This window comes from Lynx canadensis, chromosome A1 (genome assembly GCF_007474595.2).
Source record: "Lynx canadensis isolate LIC74 chromosome A1, mLynCan4.pri.v2, whole genome shotgun sequence".
NCBI classification, from domain to species: domain Eukaryota; kingdom Metazoa; phylum Chordata; class Mammalia; order Carnivora; family Felidae; genus Lynx; species Lynx canadensis.
This window is the reverse complement of record NC_044303.2, coordinates 11,680,282-11,699,166: the sequence shown is the minus strand read 5'-3', so window position 1 is coordinate 11,699,166 and position 18,885 is coordinate 11,680,282. Positions and strand designations below refer to the sequence as shown.

Sequence of the window (18,885 nt, the reverse complement as noted above, 5' to 3'; positions counted from 1 at the left end):
CCTTGATTTGCAAAAAGGGTCAGAGATGGACTTGTGGAAATGGGAGGGTGAGAATGAGAAGAAAGCAAACTACAGGCACATAAAAGAAAAAAACTGTTCAGTTTCACTGAAATGAAGGTAGGTAAGGGTAGTGGGTTAAACAAGATTTTTTAAGTGTATATTTGGACCCACAATATTAGAAGGGTTTGAACAGCCAAACTGTAAAATACATGCAATTTTTCTTTCTTTTCTTTCTTTCTTTCTCTCTCTCTCTTTTTTTTTTTTTTTACAAGTATAAGCCCCTAAATGTTTTGACTGGGAAAATAATATGATTGAAACTGTGATAGGGAAATTTAAACCACAGCAGAAAAGTCTCCCAATAGTCCAGGTGAAAGCTAATGATGATTACAGTGGTAAGAACAGTTAAGAAGATATGAGTGAAAAGATATGACACAGGACAGATTATCTGCACTTCTGTAACGAGGCACACGGACAAGCAAATAGTCAAATATAAATCATGTTTTTCAATCTAAGAATACCATTTGGATTTATTTAATGCTTACTGAGGCTCTACATGTCAGTAAAGAATAGATTTCAGAAAGATTATGAATTCAGTCTTAACATTCACAGACCATAAGAGTTTGAAATTTCTGTTTAGCCTTATAAGTGGCACCAGACTGACCTGCAAAAATGTTAAAATGTTGCTAGTACAGGGGTCACCTACGAAGAAAATAAGACAGCTAAAGAAGAATGTATAAGTGGAAAATTTGGTCATCAATAAATCCTTACAGAATACATGCGTTTAAAGGAAAACAGAACAAAAAAATGTAGTTAGAGAGGAACAACAAAAATCAGGAGATAGAAACCAGAGAGAATTTCAAGAATAAAGGTGCAGTGAGCTGTGTCAAATAATGCAGAAAGGACATGTATAATGAAGACTAACTAGTATCACTGGATTCGAGGCCTTCAATAAAGCATTTTTGTTAAAACAAGAAAAGCAAATGCCAAAATGTGAGTAGTGAGGACTGAGAGATAAGTGGGTAAAAGAGACAAAGATACAGATAACACTCTGAGGTTTGGAGACTGAAAAAGAAGAGACAAGCACACGGTTTAGAAGCACAGCAGAAAGGTATTTTTCAGGAGGGTAACTGCCCATGTCTGTAAGTTGTGAGAATATGCTAATAACTAACTTTCAACCATTAACACATGTTCCATAGTCAACAGTATTCTAAAGCAATCTTAAAACTTAGGCAATCTGAACTTTCACCTTGGGGATTTGGTGACTGAGATAGTAATACATAACATATATTGTGCTAGAAAATCTCTAGAAGTATGGATGCTTTTCACACATAGTGAATATTTAACGATTTGTACATACTTTTTACACACAATAAGTTTCAAACAAAGCCCATTTCTCTCACATATTTCCATACTTCTGTAACAGTTTCCACCTTAAAACTGGTAGCACCAATACTTTTAGAAGTATCAGACCAAGAATGTGATAAATCAACCAACTGTATCACCAATCTAAAAAAAAAAAATTACAAAGGTTTTCTTCTAAGAAATTTAATATATATTTTTAAACAATTTTCACTTTCTTGCAAAATAAGATTATTTCTAAAATTTAATGAGAAAAACTAAACCAGGAAATTATGGATTCCTCGAAATCTCATTTTCAAATGGTTTAGTATAATATCTGAATTACAACACTAAAACTAAAACAAAACAAAAACAAGATTTGGAGATCTGGAATAGCTTTTTTAAAGACTAAAGTACCATATTCTGACAAAATGATTACAAAAAACACGCAATTGCTTATGGCTAGGAGTTACACATAAGCACTAATTTAAAAATAAGCAGAGGGAAGGGTGGAAAGAAAAATTACAATAATCCCTAAAATAAATGCCAAATTCTTATACAGAAGACTACTTGGAAAAGAACAGGAAAATTAAGTGTAAAATGACCAAAAAAATGAATGAAAAGCTCATATTTAAATATCATATTTTCCATTATGGAAGTCCTTTTTAATTTTCTCAATGATGCTAAAAACTTCCAAAGTAACAGGATTCAAATACTATGTTACTCTAATATGAAATCTGCAAGACTAGAGAATGAATCCATTGGTATCGCTGTTAATAACTTCAAATTTTAACTGGCTGGAGAAATAAGAAATGTTTATTAATCTGTATCATATCTTTATAAAACTGTAAATGTCTGTATTTTTTATTCCTTTTAAGACCTCAATATATTCAATTCTCATTATTTACACATTCCAAATCTGTGAATTCACCTACTCACTACAATTTATTTGTAACCCCAAAATCAATACTTAAAGTGAGTAAATCAATACAGTAGTGAGTAAATGAACAAGCAACAATCTGAATCATGTGACATACATCCCATCTGAATGAAGTTGAACAAAGCAAGGCCTGTTGTGTCAGCTCTTGTATTGCAAACAAGTGTCCTTTTGACAGTCTATTTAGTGCCACATTTTTTCACATTTTTGTGCATTTGTTGGTGGTTTTGTTGTTTAAAAGAGCTCCCAAGCATAGTGCTGTTCAGTGTTCCTAAAAGCAAGAAGGTTGTGATATGCCATAGGGAGAATACATGTTAGCAAAGTTTTATTCAGGCAGGAGTTACAGCTCTGTTGGTCATGAGTTCAATGGTAGTGACACAACTATATATTAAATCATATGTCCTCAAATAGAAACACACATAAAACAAGCTTATGTACTGACAGACTGACAAAAATGTTGGGAACAGAGCCTTGGAGAAACCACCCCTGTATTTCCCTTAGAAGCAATGGATCAGTATTTGGTAATTTGGTGGCTGGGCTGACTCTGTAGAATAGAACTACTACAAATAACGAGAATCGAATGTACTATGTTAGCAACCCAAAACTCAAACAACAGTTTCAGAACTATGAAATGTTTCTCATGCATACATTTTCCAAAAGGAGACAATTCAACATTTTTATCTCTATATCATGGAGGACTTTTTTCTTCCTAAAAAGTCAAAGACCATATAAAGTTCTATTCTATATGGCCATCTTCCTTACATTGATAGCTAATGCGCAGAGCTGGTACTGTTCTAATGTGATGATTTCATGATAACAAGGTTCTTGTGCCAGCTTTACAATAGCACTTCCAGCTGCAAGCCTCAGACGTGACATATCCGGTTTACTAAAAAATAAATAAGAAAGAATTACAAATTAGATTTCTAAATGTCTGCATAAGAACATTCCTACTTGCTACATCAAACTTTTAAAAATTTCCTGTGGCCAAAAAAAGGGCAGAAGGCAATTCAGTGACACTGAACACTTATGTTTACTTAACTTTGGAACATGGTGTCTAATACTCCAAAGTTCTTTTCCTGAACACAGTCTATACTGAAGTCATTTAATTCTACATAAAATAGCTTTAGCCAAGATTAAAGCTTAGAATATATTTGTATGTTTAGCTAAAGTCTTCTGGTATGGATTTTTTTTGGTTATGTGTTTACTTATAGATTAGGCACAAAAATGTCCTAACTTGTTAATCAGTCAACTAAAACTAATGTGCTAAGTATAAAAGAAGAATGAAAGCAGGTGTAGCAGAAAACATCACAATTTTTAGAATTCAACTTTTCAAATATTACCAAGAAGCTCCTTTTAAATTTAAGAAAACTTCTGCTTAATGGGACACACCTCAAACATTAGCAAAATTTTTCTTTTTCTTTCTTTCTTTTTTTTTTTTTTTTTATGATTTGGGAGAGAGAGAAAGAGTATGCAAGCAGGGGAGTGGGGGAGAGGGGGAGAAAGAGAATCTGAGACAGGCTCCACACTCAGTCCAGAGTCCTGACGCAGGGCTCGATCCCATGACCCCTGGATCATGATCCGAACCGAAATCAAGAGTTAGATGCTCAACTGACTGAGCAACCCAGGCACCCCTAAAACATTAGTAAATTCTTAAATAGTAAATACATCTAAACAATTCTTCCTAATATAGTGATATATCAGATGAATTACACAGTAAATCCTGATTTGCTGTGATTATTTTCACTTCAAGAAGCCACCGAGCCATCATTTTAATAGCCTTAATGTATTTAAAAGACAAACTGACTCCCCATGTACTTTCACAGTAAAAGATTATTTAATATTCCTAAAACAAGTATGTGTCTACCATATATACAGCGCTGAGAGTGACTTAAAAGACAAATTCTTGGTCTTCTACAATCTAATGACCTAATTGGCTTAAGACTCTCCTTTCTCTAAGGATTATGCAAAAATGCTGACTGAATGCATGTCAACATTTATAAGGTTCTAAAGTTACATGTCCTAGAGGTGCTATTCAGTTAATCAACAGCAATATTCCAAGTAGCTATTATGAGGTAATTCACTCGACCACCACTAAAGGAAATTCTGGTTTTCTTCTGGAGTTTATTTAGTGCAAATAAAGACAAATAATTAAATTCAATATTTTACAACTAAGTTTTTGAAGACCAGATTTCTATATAAAGACTTGTTTTAAAAGTGAACCAATGTTACTCCTGAAATCATTGTTGCACTACATGCTAACTAATCTGGATGTAAATTAAAAAAAAAAAAAAAAAAGTGAACCAATGCAATTCACATATATTTGCAGAATTAAAACACACATTTGATTTCATTAAAGAATAACATGAATAAAAACAGGTGAGATGAAATCTAAATATGCACATGAATAGCTAGACAAAACATTATAATGTCTTATAATGATTATAATGATTATAATCATTATCTCTATTTTATTTATTTTTGAGAGCGTGCATGTGCCCACACAAGTGGGGGAGGGGGAGAGGGGGAGGGAGGGAGAGAGAGAGAGAGAGAAGAAGAAGAAGAAGAAGAAGGAGGAGGAGGAGGAGGAGGAGGAGGAGGAGGAGGAGGAGGAGGAAGGGAGGGAGGGAGGGAGGGAGGGAGGGAGGGAGGGAGGGAAGGAGGGGGAGACACAGAATTCGAAGCAGGCTCCAGGCTCTGAGCTGTCAGCGCAGAGCCTGACACGGGGCTCGAACCACGAACTGTGAGATCATGACCTGAGCTGAAGTCGGATGCTCAACCGACTGAGCCACCCAGGTGTCCCTATCTCTATTTTATAAATGAGGAAACAGACACACAAGGTAGTTAAAGTCATTTGCTAAAGGTCACCTAGCTAGTGAGTGGTGGTGCCAGGATTTGAATCCAGGCTCCAGGGTCCAATTTTTGAATCACTATACTCAACTACATATTTCAAACAAAACAAAGTGTGTGTGTTTATATAATTTAATTTAAATCAAGTACATTTTTAAGTTTGCATATATTTAGATTTATAGTTCTGGAAACAGATTCAATAACTTGTCTTCTACCCAGTGTGTTTTTTCCTTTAGACTTTCATAAGAATGGAAAACATCAATTACTGATTGGTACACTAGCCATTTCACATTTAGATATTCAAAAAAGTAAACATTTATTGTTTAAAATATTTACAATGTACAGCAATACCCTGCCCCAGACATATGACTGCCATTTTGAAATAACCACTGTATAAAAGCATATTATAATAAAAATATATGCACATCTCCATGGGAATACTAATTATTTTCTTAAAAAGAAAATGACCTTTAAACATTTACACACGGGGGCGCCTGGGTGGCTCAGTCAGTTAAGCGTCCGACCTCGGCTCAGGTCATGATCTTGCGTTTCATGAATTCAAGCCCCGCATCGGGCTCTGCGCTGACAGCTCGGAGCCTGGAGCCTGCTTCGGATTCTGTGTCTCCCCCTCTCTCTGCCCCTCCCCTGCTTGTGCTCTCTGTCTCTCAAAAAATGAATAAATGTTAAAAAACAAATTTTTTTTTAAACATTTACACATGATATTGAAATACTGCACAAGAATTTTGAAATGATAATTACATACCTAATTTTCCCCTGTTCTGTCAAGTCTCCATCACTATGCAATATTGTAGTTAGCAATCTTAAGGTAGAAGTTCCTGATTTACTGTGATTATTTTTCATTCCAAGGAGCCATCGAACCATCATTTTAATAGCCTGAATCTATTTAAAAGACAAATTGACAAATACAACATTGCTACATTAAAAGAAAAAATTCTGTATCAACCTTCAAAAAAATGAAATGGTTTCAATGGATGCTTTTTAAGAAAAGGAAAGGAAAAAAGAATCATTCTTTCCTGCATATATCAAGATAACTGAATGCCTTAAAGACGTTTTACCCTCCCACCCATGCAACTGACAAATGAATGATAGAACTAAAGACTAGTTCTTTTTGTTTAATGTTTCCCCATCATAAGCTTTACTCCTTAGACCCCACGGTAAATCATGCTAACTTTCTTAGTCAGAAAAGTTAAGTTCCCAGCTACAAAATATATTCCATCTTTTGTGCTACATTTTATAATTATGAAGTGCTTAAGTACTTTAAAATATGTTACTGCCTTTAACGTTTCCAACAACCCTTTTTGAAGAGGTGCAAATTACCTCGTTTTCACTTATTATCTTAGTTTTTCACACATCTATGGCTCAGGAGCTAAGTGGGTCTAGAACAATGGTACATGGCAGAAACTTTTCAGATCCCTCTCCTAGGGCATCTGTTAAGCACGAACTTAAGTGCAGGTCACCTGCCTTCTAGTCCAGGGCTGCCTGACTACACAAAACTGCTGCTTGAGACCAATGCTGAGAAAACAGGTTTATACTGGAACTAAAAGCACCAAGCATCATTCCACCAGCTGCAGAAACAGCATCAAAATCTGAAGCTGGAATAACATGACAAAATAGTTCCTAATATAAAATATAAACTGGTACACACATACACACACAACACGAACAGATTTATATGAAACTACAACTAGAAAAACAGTATCTAATATATTTTTTCCTGGCAGTGGAATGAGATGTGGTCTACATTACAGACTGTAGATCCTTTTAATAAATACTCTCTACACTAGTGATGAATAATCTTTTATGTATTACTCCTACTTCAAGGAACAATGGGTTGAATTGTTTTTTAAATCAAAATAAAAAGTCTTATCAAATCTCATAGAAAAGGTGAACAGTCTTCTCCTGGATGACCATCTTTACTGAATAGGAGAATGTACATGAGAAAACCAGCATGGTCTTTTCTAAGCAGCAACATGGAGGCAGTTTTAAACACTTTTTTTTTTTCTTTTCGCATTAGATTATGTGCAGTTGCCCATGAGGCCTCAGGTTTTCATTACTGCTCTTTACTCTCAAAGCAGATGGAGGGCGCCTGGGTGGCTCAGTCGGTTGAGCGTCCAGCTTCGGCTCGGGTCATGATCTCACAGCTCATGAGTTCGAGCCCCACGTTGAGCTCTGTGCTGACAGCTCAGAGCCTGGACCCTGCTTCGGATTCTGTGTCTCCCTCTCTCTCTGCCCCTAACCCAGTCATATTCTGTCTCTGTCTCTCTCAAAGATAAATAAACATAAAAAAAAAAATTTATAAAAGCAGATGGGATAATGTCATATAATAAATATAAACACTTGGATGATTTTAACAGCCATATCTTTATAACAGGAATTTTAATACCTATAATGATAATACAATCTAGTGAATGTATTAAAATAAAAAGGTCTATGTATATCACTCACTTTGACCATTGTCTCAGGAGAAACTTCTTCATCTGGAACCCAAAGCTTAGTTGTCTTTTTTCCTGGGAGCTAAACAAAAATGAAGGACATTAAAACATAAATAAGAATTTTCATGTTTAATTAATACTTAGTGAATGAATGAAGTCTTTATCTTCTGCAGTGATGGTCATTATAGATGACTAACCTACCTCATCTATTTCTCAAGAAGGTTGACTTATCTTCACTAGCACCCACATATAGCACTTACACATCCATCAGCAGTTGATGCTTTATAAGTGTGAGGAAGGACCAACTCTAACCACTTAAACGTATGCTTCCTTACTTAGCCCTTTGACACTAATGATTCAACTATTTAAAGCAGTTGGCACAGACTAGAATCAAACTCAACAGAGCCAAAAAGCAGTTCTTAAACAAGGGGTAAGATACATACAAAAAATTTTGAGAAGAAAAATTAGGAAGGCTTGCAGTTGACTCTAAGGAAGAAAAAAACATGCATTAATATCTTCCTACCTAAATCCCACCAAAATGGCAACAGATACACAGCAGGGCTGGAAACCAAAAAGAGCCAAGGAGAAGGCCAGAACTTTAGAAAATTGAAAAACAAAAAATATACAGTAAAAAAATGAACAGAGCTAGAAGGTTTCCGTCTCCATAAAAGCACAGAAGGAAATATCCTCCAAAAAAGTTTGGGTGTTTTTTTGTTTTGTTTTTATTTTTTTAAGCACAATCACAGAACAATCCTGAGATGACAAAGCACAGGCGTTGCAATACGTGTGAATTTACAGTGGCAGCCAGGGAACTAAAGTAAGATGACAAGAGAGCTGAACCCAATCTTGGAATACTAGAGATCCAGTATGCTGCCAGATGACAGGAGTGATTTCCAGAGGCAGACTCAGAAACAGAACTCAAATGGCAGCTCAGGTAACTCCTGGGCAACAGGACAGGTGGTCCCAACATCCAGAAGGCGAACTTGTCAAACACATACAGCTTTCGGCTCACTTCAGTTGAGAAATGCCTTCAAAGTATAAAGTGGAAATAATGAAAAAGCAATCACATTAGAAATGTTCTGATGAAATTTCTGAACTAAGAATATCAAAAAGATCCCAAAGATTCCATGGGGAAACCTTCCAAAAAACAAGTGAGAATCAGATCAAGTTGAGATTTCTCAGCTGCCGAGACTAGATGCCAAAAAACAATTTTCTGAATTTTCTGCAGCCAAGTGCCCTGAAACATAGGATACCAGTACTCAAGAATAAGGGAAAATATATTTTCAGCAAGCTAAGACACAGAGAAAGTTTCCAAGTTATACACCATTTTGAAAGAATTATTCAAATATATATTCTACTAAAATATTTAATTCATAAGAAAAAGTCAATCAGTATATATTACAAAATAGAAAAAGTTATAAATAAAACCAACAGACTCTCAGATGGGTCAAAATAATATAAATCCCAAACAGATGCAATAAAATCAATGACAGAGTAAATGTACAACTAACAAGATGAAAAAATGTATCAGTCAAGATCAAAGGCATGAAATGGGATATGGATTTGATTGGGACACTGGTGTAAATAGGATACTGATGTGCTTTTTAAATCTTATAACACAGCAAGATATAAAATTCATGAACATCTGTACAACTAGCAGAATATCAAAATAAATAAAAACAAAAATGATTTAAAAAAAAGAGTAAAAGATAGAAAATGTCATCACCACAGAAGACTTGACTATATCACTTTCAAAACCTGATATATGAAGTGGAGATGAAAAATGGTAAGCAGAGGAAACACATATAGAAATATAAGGAAATCAGTAGAGTGATAAAATATTTAAGGATTAGAAATTTTCTCATTTCTAATAATCAAGACTGGCATTCTTCAGAAAAAAATAAAAATAAGGAGAAAAGAGTTTATTTAGCAAGAAAAATGAACAAAAGACTCAAACTATAAAATAATTCTCCAAATCACAACCACGAATATAATACAAAACTTAAAAAATCAAAGTACCTAACAAAGTTTTACAAGAAAATTTTTAAAATTTTCTTTACAAAGAAAATTACAAAACTTTAAGGAAAGACACCCTGTAGATGAGCCAACAAAGCATCCGTAAAGAACAGAGGGTATAAACAATATAAGTGGTACAATGCAGACTGGAAGAAGGAAAGATTACTCAATAGTTTATGATGGGAAATTTGGTTGCCCTAATGGAAGAAAAAAGAAATGAAATCCTTAAAGTCACAGCATACAAACAAATGAATTAATTCCAGATGGATTAAATTTTTTTAATGTGAAAAGAAAACCTTAAAACTTTTAGAACATATGGGAGACTATTTTTGTAACACTAGAGTAGGGAAGGCTTTCTTAAAGATGTAAAAAGCACTAACTACAAAAGAAAGGAATAAATTTAGCTACATTAAAATTGATAATTTTTGTTCAAAAGACACCACACAAAGGGAGTAAAGACACACCATAAATGAGATTTTATGCATTTATTATCAAGATATTGCAACATATACCCAGAAAAGCATTAATGTGTGTTAAGATTACTTATAAAAGACAAAAAGCTCAGAAAAAAAGGCAAAAGACCTCAAAAGGAATTTCAGAAAGAGGCAACGTAAATAGTAACTAGACATAAAAACTTAATCAACAACCAGGGAAATGCAAATTAAGACCAGAATGAGTCTTAATGTATTTTCTAATAAATGGGCAAAAGTGAAAAGATCTGACAATCCTGGGTATATATACTGCTAATAAAAAATAAGTTTTAACACTGATTTTGAAAAATAATTTGGGAATGAAAAGTTAAATGTGTGTATACACTGTGATTCATCAATTTCACTTGTATAACGATAACCTAGAGAAATTCTTGCTCATATGCAACAGGTGGCCTCTATAAGAACATTCATAGGGGCACTATTTCAGAGAGGAAAGAAATGGAAATATTCCAAATGTCCACTAAGAGAATACATGTAAGTGATTTCACACACTGATATCATAATGCAGAGTAATGAATGAAGTACAGCTAGATATAATAACAAGGATTATATGAAGAAACAAATGTGTAATGACAAAAGCAAATCAGCCAAGAATATATACGGTATAACTCAAACATACAGATTGAGCCCCACGTTGGGCTCCATGCTGACAGTGTAGAGCCTGCCTGGGATTCTCTCTTTCCCTCTCTCTCTGCCTCTCCCAGGCTTATGCATTGGCTCTCTCTCTCAAAATAAACTAACATTACAAAAAAAAAAAAAAAAAAAAAGGAATAAGCAAAACTAAACAAGTATTTTAGAGATATACATGTGGTAAAGTGTTTTGTTTTAGTTGGGGAGTAATAGATCCCAATTCAACACAGTGGTTACCTGGGACAGAGAAGACACAGAAGGAAAGGTCTGGAGAGTAATAAACCAGGAGCTAACAATACATAAGTGTTCACTGTATTATTATAAAACAAGTTACAGAAATGTTAAATATATACAGATCAAAAATAACATTAAAATAAGACAAATTAATGGGTTAAAAAAGGTGAAAGTTCTGTTTCTGACAAAAGCTGATTAGACTTTTTGAACCATCTTCCTTGGAACAAACAGAAAGGTTAGATAACAGATCTTTTTTTAAAAAAAATCAGTTTTAAGGTGATAAAAGAGCTACCAAAGCAGTGAAAATTTGCAGGATAAAGTTTCAAAAGAAGAGAGAAATCAAGAGATTTGAGTCTGGCCCTAGGATTGCTTTTCTCATAAAAACTGATAACTGATTCTAAAAGGGAAAGAAACTGACAATTAAGCAATGTTTTCATCACTGTCACAGAGGTGGAAAGGAAAAAAACTGGAATTCTGGGCCCAATAAAGAACAGAGTCCCTATAAAACATGCTGAACATCTAGGTGGATCCCTAACAAATACACCCTACACCTAAAGGTGATCAGAAAAAGAATCAGCCTGTCAGAAACTGAAGTCTAGCTTCCAAACAGTGCATTCTTGACTGGACCAACGTGATCTGACAACAGCTCAACTACCCATCAGCAGGAAAAATAAATCCTCTTCAGAAGAATTACAAAATTATTCAGAGCCTCAAATTATCTGTAACATTTTTCACACACAAAATCTACCACTCAATCAAAAATAACATGTACAGGGCACCTGGGTGGCTCAGTAGGTTGAGTGTCCAACTTTGGCTCAGGTCACGATCTCACAGTTTGGGAGTTTGAGCCTCACATCAGGCTCTCTGGTTTGGATCCTCTGCCCCCCTCTCTCTATGCCCCTGCCCCTCCCCACCTCTCAAAATAAATATTTTAAAAAATGTGTATAGGACAAGATTTTACCAAAAAGAGAAAAAAAAAAAAAACAGATAAAACAAAAAGAGCCACAGGTGATGTAGAAATTAAGGCTGATGTCAACATTAACACAATTAAAGAAGTTCAATAATTAAATGACAAGATAGAGAATTCTGACAGGGAACTAAAAGCTATACTAAAAACTACAGGGGGGCACCTGGGTGGTTCAGTGGGTTAAGTGGCTGACTTCCGCTCAGGTCATGATCTCATGTCTCATGAGTTCGAGCCCAATGTTGGGCTCTGTGCTGACAGCTCAGAGTCTGGAGCCTGTTTCGGATCTGGTGTCTCTGTCTCTCTCTGACCCTGCCCCGCTTGTACTCTGTTTCCCAAAAATAAACATCTAAAAAAAAAAAAAACTTACAAAATTTTTTTTAAAGCTACAAATAAATTATAAAATTGAAATATAAAATAAATGCAATTAAGAATTCAGTGCATGGGCTTAACACAGATTAAACAAATCTGAAGAGCAGGTCAGAAGAAAACAAAACTGAAGCATCAACAGGGAGAAAAGTATATGAAGGTGTCAAAAAAAACTGTATCATAGTAAAATAAATTGTATGTTTACAGTGCATGATTAGAACTACAGTAAGAGAGAAAAGAGAATATGAAACAAAAATTTTTTAGAATTTATGCAAGATATCAAAGCTAAACATTCAAGAAGATCTACAAGCCCCAAGTAAGATAAATATAAAAAAAGCACATCCAGACACACCTTAGTGAAACTGGAAACCAATGCAAAATAGAAAAAATTAAAAGCATTCAAAGCAATAAGAAAATCTTCAAAGGAACAAGGCCATCAGCTGATTTCAAGAGAAAAGGTAAGAAAATGGAAGATGATGGTAAGGGGACAAAACATACCTGTGTAGAATTCTAAACCTGGAGGAAATATCCTTTAAAAAAATCAAGGCAAAGAAAAGACATTTTCAGACAAATAAAACCCAAGAGACTGAATTCACAATAATCCACACTAAAAGAAATACTACTTTAATTCTTTAAGTAGGAAGGAAATCATCACATAAATAAAAAGGAATGAAAAACAAGAAAACAGGAAAAATATGTTGTAAATCTAAATAAATATTAACTGTATAAAATCACAACAGTAATGGTCCTATGTGTACAAGAGCACAAAAAGCATCAGGAAATGAAGGGAATTAAAGTATGCTAAAGTTCTTAAGAATACTGAACCTATTGTCCTGAAAGTTTAAAACAGACTCATTAATACTGGCCTTCAGTGAGTCAAGGAAGAATGTTGTCATCTCTAGGGCAACTACTAAAAGAAGAGGAAAATGTAAAAAAGAAGTCAGTAAAGGGGAAAACAGAATAAAAATATTTGATCAAAAACAAGGAAAGAAAGAAGAGTAAAATGAATACGGAAGTGACAGAACAAACTTAAGATAAAAATTAGATGGCAAATTAACCCAAATCACTGTTTACATTACATATAAACAGACTACTCTAAATAAAAGACGAAGTTGAAAGAATATACGCCAGGACGAGATTCACTGTAGTGTCCTAGTTATGTCATTTAGATGAAGTTTTCAAGTCCTCTACTGATTACCAATAGTCCATCTTCCTCTCTAAGACTGAGAAGAAGATAAAAATGTCAACTATCACCACTTCCATTGTTTTGAAGGTCCTGGCCAAGGCATGAGGAAGAAAAAGAAATAAAGAGCATTAAGAATGGAAAAGAAAAAATTAAAGCTGTCTCGATGAACAAATGACATGACTGTGAAAAGAGAAAACCCCACAAATGCAAAAACTAACTGGTAGAATTACAAACTGCCTTTAACAAGACCCTAGGATAAAAGTCAATATAAAAGAGAAGAAACTTTACATCCATATCCCAACAATATACAGTTAGCAGGTAAATATTAAAAAGCATATTATCTACAATAGCATCAAATAACATAAAATGCCTAGGAACATAGTTAAGAAAGATAAGACATCCACACAAAAATTTAAGAAACCTTATCCCGGGAAATTGAAGACTAAGACATATACCATCTTCGTGAAATAGAAAGCTCAGATTATAAATCCATGTTCACTGAATGAAAAGTGGTATTAAAATGATGATGAATAAAATTTATAACTCAACATAATACCTATCAAAATTCCAGCCAGTTAGGGTGAAGTATAGGGAGAACTGACAAGCTGATTCTAAAATTTAGATAGAAATGCAAAAGGCTAACAATAGCCAAAACAATCTTGAAAAAGCTACTGATGACAATAAGGAAGCAGCAGTAGTAGCAGCAGCAACAGCAGCAGTTGTCATTAAAGACATTTGGAGGACTTATGTTACTAGATATCAAAACTTGTCAAAGCAATCTTGAGAAAGAACAACAAAACTGGAAGCACCATGCTCCGTGATTTCAAGCTATACTAAGCTATAGTAATCAAAACAGCATGGTACTGGCATGAAAACAGACAAAGAGATCAACAGAATAGAGAGCCCAGATGTAAACCTGTGTGTGTGTGTGTGTGTGTGCGTGTGTTTCTAGTACAGTCACACAATCTATGACACAGGACACAAGAATATACAATGGGAAAAGGACAGTCTCTTCAATAAAGAGTGTTGGGAAAACTGGACAGCTACATGCTATCTAAGGCCACATATAAAAACAAATTCAAAAGGGAAAAAGTTTAAATAAAAGACCTGAAATCATAAAACTCCTAGAAAACACAGGCAGTAAGCTCTTTGACATTTGTCTCAGCAGTAACTTTTTGCAAGAGTCTCCCCAGGCAAGGGGAACAAACACTAAAATAAACAAACGGGACTATACCAAACTAAATATCTTTTGCACAGCAAAAGAAATTGCCAACAAAAAGAAAAGGCAACCTACCGAATGGGAGAAGATACTGGCAAATCATACAACAGATAAGGGGCTAATATCCAAAATATATAAAGAATTTACACAACTTAGTATCAAAAACACAACCCAATTAAATAATGGGCAGAGGACTTGAATAGATAATATCTCCAAAGAAAACATACAGAGGACACATGAGAAGATGCTCAGTGTCCTTAATCATCAACAAAATGCAAATCAAAACCAGAATGAGATATAACCTCGCACTTATCAGACTGGCTAATATAATATCAAAGATACATGGAATAGACTGATAGTTGACAAAGGAAGGGGTAGGTGGGCAAAATGGCTGAATGGGGTCAAAGGCACAAACTTACAGTTATAAAATAAATAAGTCATGGAATGTGATGTACAGCCTGGTAACTACAGTTAGTAATGCCATATAGTGTATATTTGATAAGTTGCCAAGATCTTAAAAGTTCCCACAGGGGGGAAAAAATGTAACTGTGTAGGATGGATATTAACTAGGCTTTTTGTGGTGATCATTTCAAAGTATATAAAATACTGAATCATTACACTGCACACATCTAAATAATGTTACATATCAATTATATCTCAATTAAAAAATTAAAGGACAACTTAAAAGACAACCTACAAAATGGGAGAAAATATTTGCAAACCATGGATCTGACAAGAGAATTGTGTCTAGAAAGTATAAAGAACTTTCACTACTCAACACAGAGCCCTAAAAAAATGGGCAAAAGACACGTATAGTCTTTGCTCCAAAAGATACACAAATGGCTAATAAGTACATCAAAAGATGCTCAATATCATTAGAGAAATGCAAATCAAAACCACAGTGAGATGCGACTTCACACCCGTTAGGATGGCTATAACCAAATTAACAGAAAATAGGAAGTTGGCGAGGATGTGGAGAAAACTGGAAGTTTCATACACTGCTGGCAGGAAGGTAAATTGGTGTAGCCTCTGTGGAAAATAGTTTGTCAGTTTCTCAAAAAGCTAAACACTGGGGCACCTAGGTGGCTCAGTCAATTGAGAGCCCAACTCTTTATTTCAGCTCAGGTCATGATCTCAGGGTTATAGGATTGAGCCTGGTGTCAGGCTCTGCACTGAGCATGGGTCTGCCAAAGATTCTCATTTTCTCTTTCTCTTTCTCTCTTCCCCCTTTGCCTCTCTCCCCATCTTGAGCACTCTCTAAAATAAAAAAGTTAAACACAGAATCACCATATAATCTAGCAAAGGTATATACCTAGGAAAATACCCAAAGAACTAAACACAGGTACTCAAACAAATGCCCAGCCATAAAATTCATAGCAGCACTTTTCATAATATTCAAAAGGTGGGAATAACCCAAATGTCCATCGCTGAATAAATGGATAAACAAATTGTGATAAATACATACAGCAGAATATTATTCAGCCATAAAATGGAATGAAGTACTGATGTATGCTACAACATGAACCTCAAAAAGATTATGCTAAGTGACAGAAGAAAAACACAAGAAGTCACATATTGCAGGATTCCATTTATAGGAAATATTCACAACAGTTAAATCCATTAAGACAGACCGGAGACTGGTGGTTGCCCAGGGCTGGGGAAATGTGGTGTGACTGCTTAATGAAAATGATCTGGAACTAGACAGAAGTGGCGGTCACACAAAATTGTCAATGTACTAAATAAAATGTGACTGAATTGTATACTTTAAACAGCTAATTTTACATTATGTGAATTTCATCTCAATTTTTTTTTTTAAATGCAGCAAGGAAGACAGTCTTTTCAATAAATGTGAGTTGAGTCAGATGGAAATAAAGAAAATGGATCTGGATAGTAATCATATACCATATATAAAAATCAATCCCAAGTAGACTTCAGAGTGTAATGTGTAAGTTAAATAAATAAAGCTTCTAGAGCAACACTGTCTAACAGAACTTTGAAATGGCAGAAATGTTCTGGGCTGTTCGACACTAGCAGTATGTGGCTAGTGAGCACTTGAAATGTGTGACTAGATTTACAATTATATTTAGTTTAAACTTAAATTTATATAGCTACATGTGGCTAGAAGCTTGTATATTACCATTGTTCTAGAAAATAATACAGGGAATATGTTCACAACCATGGAGTAGACAAAAAAGACAAGTACTAAAAAGAAAATAATAAAATGAGTTCTGTTAAAATTAAGAACTTCTGCTCATCAAAAAACACCATCAAGGGGGCGCCTGGGTGGCTCAGTTGGTTAAGTGTCCGACTTCGGCTCAGGTCATGATCTCACGGTCTGTGAGTTTGAGCCCCGCGTTGGGCTCTGTGCTGACAGCTTGGAGCCTGGAGCCTGCTTCGGATTCTGTGTCTCCCTCTCTCTCTGACCCTCCCCCATTCATGCTCTGTCTCTCTCTGTCTCAAAAATAAATGAACATTAAAAAAAAAAAAAAAAATTAAAAAAATTAAAAAAAAAAACACCATTAAGAGAGTGAAAGGCATGTTACAAAGTGGGAAAAGAGATTTGCAAACCATATTGCCAACAAGATACATGAGGAAATCTTACAAATGAATATAAGAGACTGACAATTTAATAGAAAAATGTGGAAGATGCTTGAGCAGACACTTCACGAAAGAGGAGAACCAAAATGTCAATACAAATATGAAAATGTGCCTAAGGGCATATCATTCATTACACTTCATAAAATGACTAAAATGTTGAAGACTGCCATATCTAGTACAGTCAAGGAAATGGTACAACTAGAACCCTCATTCAGCATATATAAGAATATTAGTTGGTATAATCATTTTGAAAAACAATTTGGCAAAAAAAGAAAGAAAGAAAAATAATTTGGCAAATTTTACTAAAACAACTTATACATACTTATACTCTAAGATACAGCAACTAAAAAAGAAATTCATACATAAGTGCACAAAATGATATGTAAAAGAGTATTTGTAATAGCGGTATGCATTTAACACCAGAAGTAACTTAGATGTTTAGCAACAGAGCAGATACATGGCATACACAAACAATGGAATACTATACAGCAACAAACATGAACAAACCATTGCTATATACACCAGGATGGATTCATCTAACAAATGTAATACTGAGTTAAGAAAAAGTCAGACATAAAAAATTTACTCTACATAATTCCATTTATAAACGTTCAAAAACAGGTAAAACTAATCTTTGGTGTTAGAAGTCAAGATTATGGTTATCTTCTGGGAGAAGGGAAGGTTAATAACAAGAAAAAGACACAGGGGCTTTGGGAGTCTGGTAAATTTCTACTTCTTTGCCTGGATTGTCAGCTGGTCAAAAATGCTAACTTTGTGAAACCTTAATGAACCACACCCTTAAAAAGTATGCACTTTTATCTCAACAAAATTTCTGCATTAAAGAAAACAAAACAAAGTAAGGATATCAAACTTGAAACACATGATTAGCATACATAACCGAAAGAACATATGAAATACTGTACTTAGGGAGAAGAAAAGTGAGAGACATAGCTGAAGAACACAGCCAGGGACAATGGTAATTAACACAGGCCTTTGGTCTCCAAATTACAGGGCTCTGGTCAACTAAAGTTAAATAGCCACAAATCATTAGAGATCTAATACATACAATTATCTTGACTATTATCTCCCAAAACTATTTTTCCATAATAAATCAGTTTAAAAGCATTAATAGTATATTAAAGTATATTAATAGAAGATAATGATGAATATGAAACATGTAAGAAATATAGCTACACACTGCAAGATTTATAACTATATTTTAAGAGGAGAAACTTTATCTTATACTTCTTTTAATTCTCCAAAGAACCTAGTACAGTGCTGAGCACACAGCAGCCACAAAACTGGTTACATAAGTGTCTGCACATGCATGTTTATATGTGTGTGTATACATAAATATGCACACACATGCATAAAATGCCACATGACTATAAGGAGTCAATTCTCCCAGACTCAAACATGCCCTACCCCAAATACTCACAAACTGAAGACAGACAAAATCACTTAGTTCTTTCCTAATGTTTTCTCCTAGTGCTCTTAATTCTCTACTGTATGGAGGGAAAGAAACAACTATTGTCATGACAACCATAATGTGACCTAGCTTGTCAGTCTTCACATTTTTAAAAATAGATATCATTATAAAAAT

At 34.5% G+C, this 18,885-nt stretch overlaps 1 protein-coding gene across 5 annotated transcripts in view; it reads right to left on the bottom strand.

Annotated features, from left to right (window-relative positions):
- PDS5B (PDS5 cohesin associated factor B) overlaps window positions 1-18,885 on the bottom strand; it is a 195,244-nt gene that overhangs the window by 28,799 nt on the left and 147,560 nt on the right. For all 5 annotated transcript variants that reach the window (XM_030308934.2, XM_030308936.2, XM_030308939.2 and 2 more), the window contains exons 22-24: window positions 7,589-7,657; window positions 5,886-6,022; window positions 3,038-3,161 (exon numbers count right to left, since the gene is read on the bottom strand). In XM_030308934.2, the coding sequence (XP_030164794.1) occupies window positions 3,038-3,161; window positions 5,886-6,022; window positions 7,589-7,657 (330 nt within the window). The remainder of the gene's footprint in view (window positions 1-3,037; window positions 3,162-5,885; window positions 6,023-7,588; window positions 7,658-18,885) is intronic.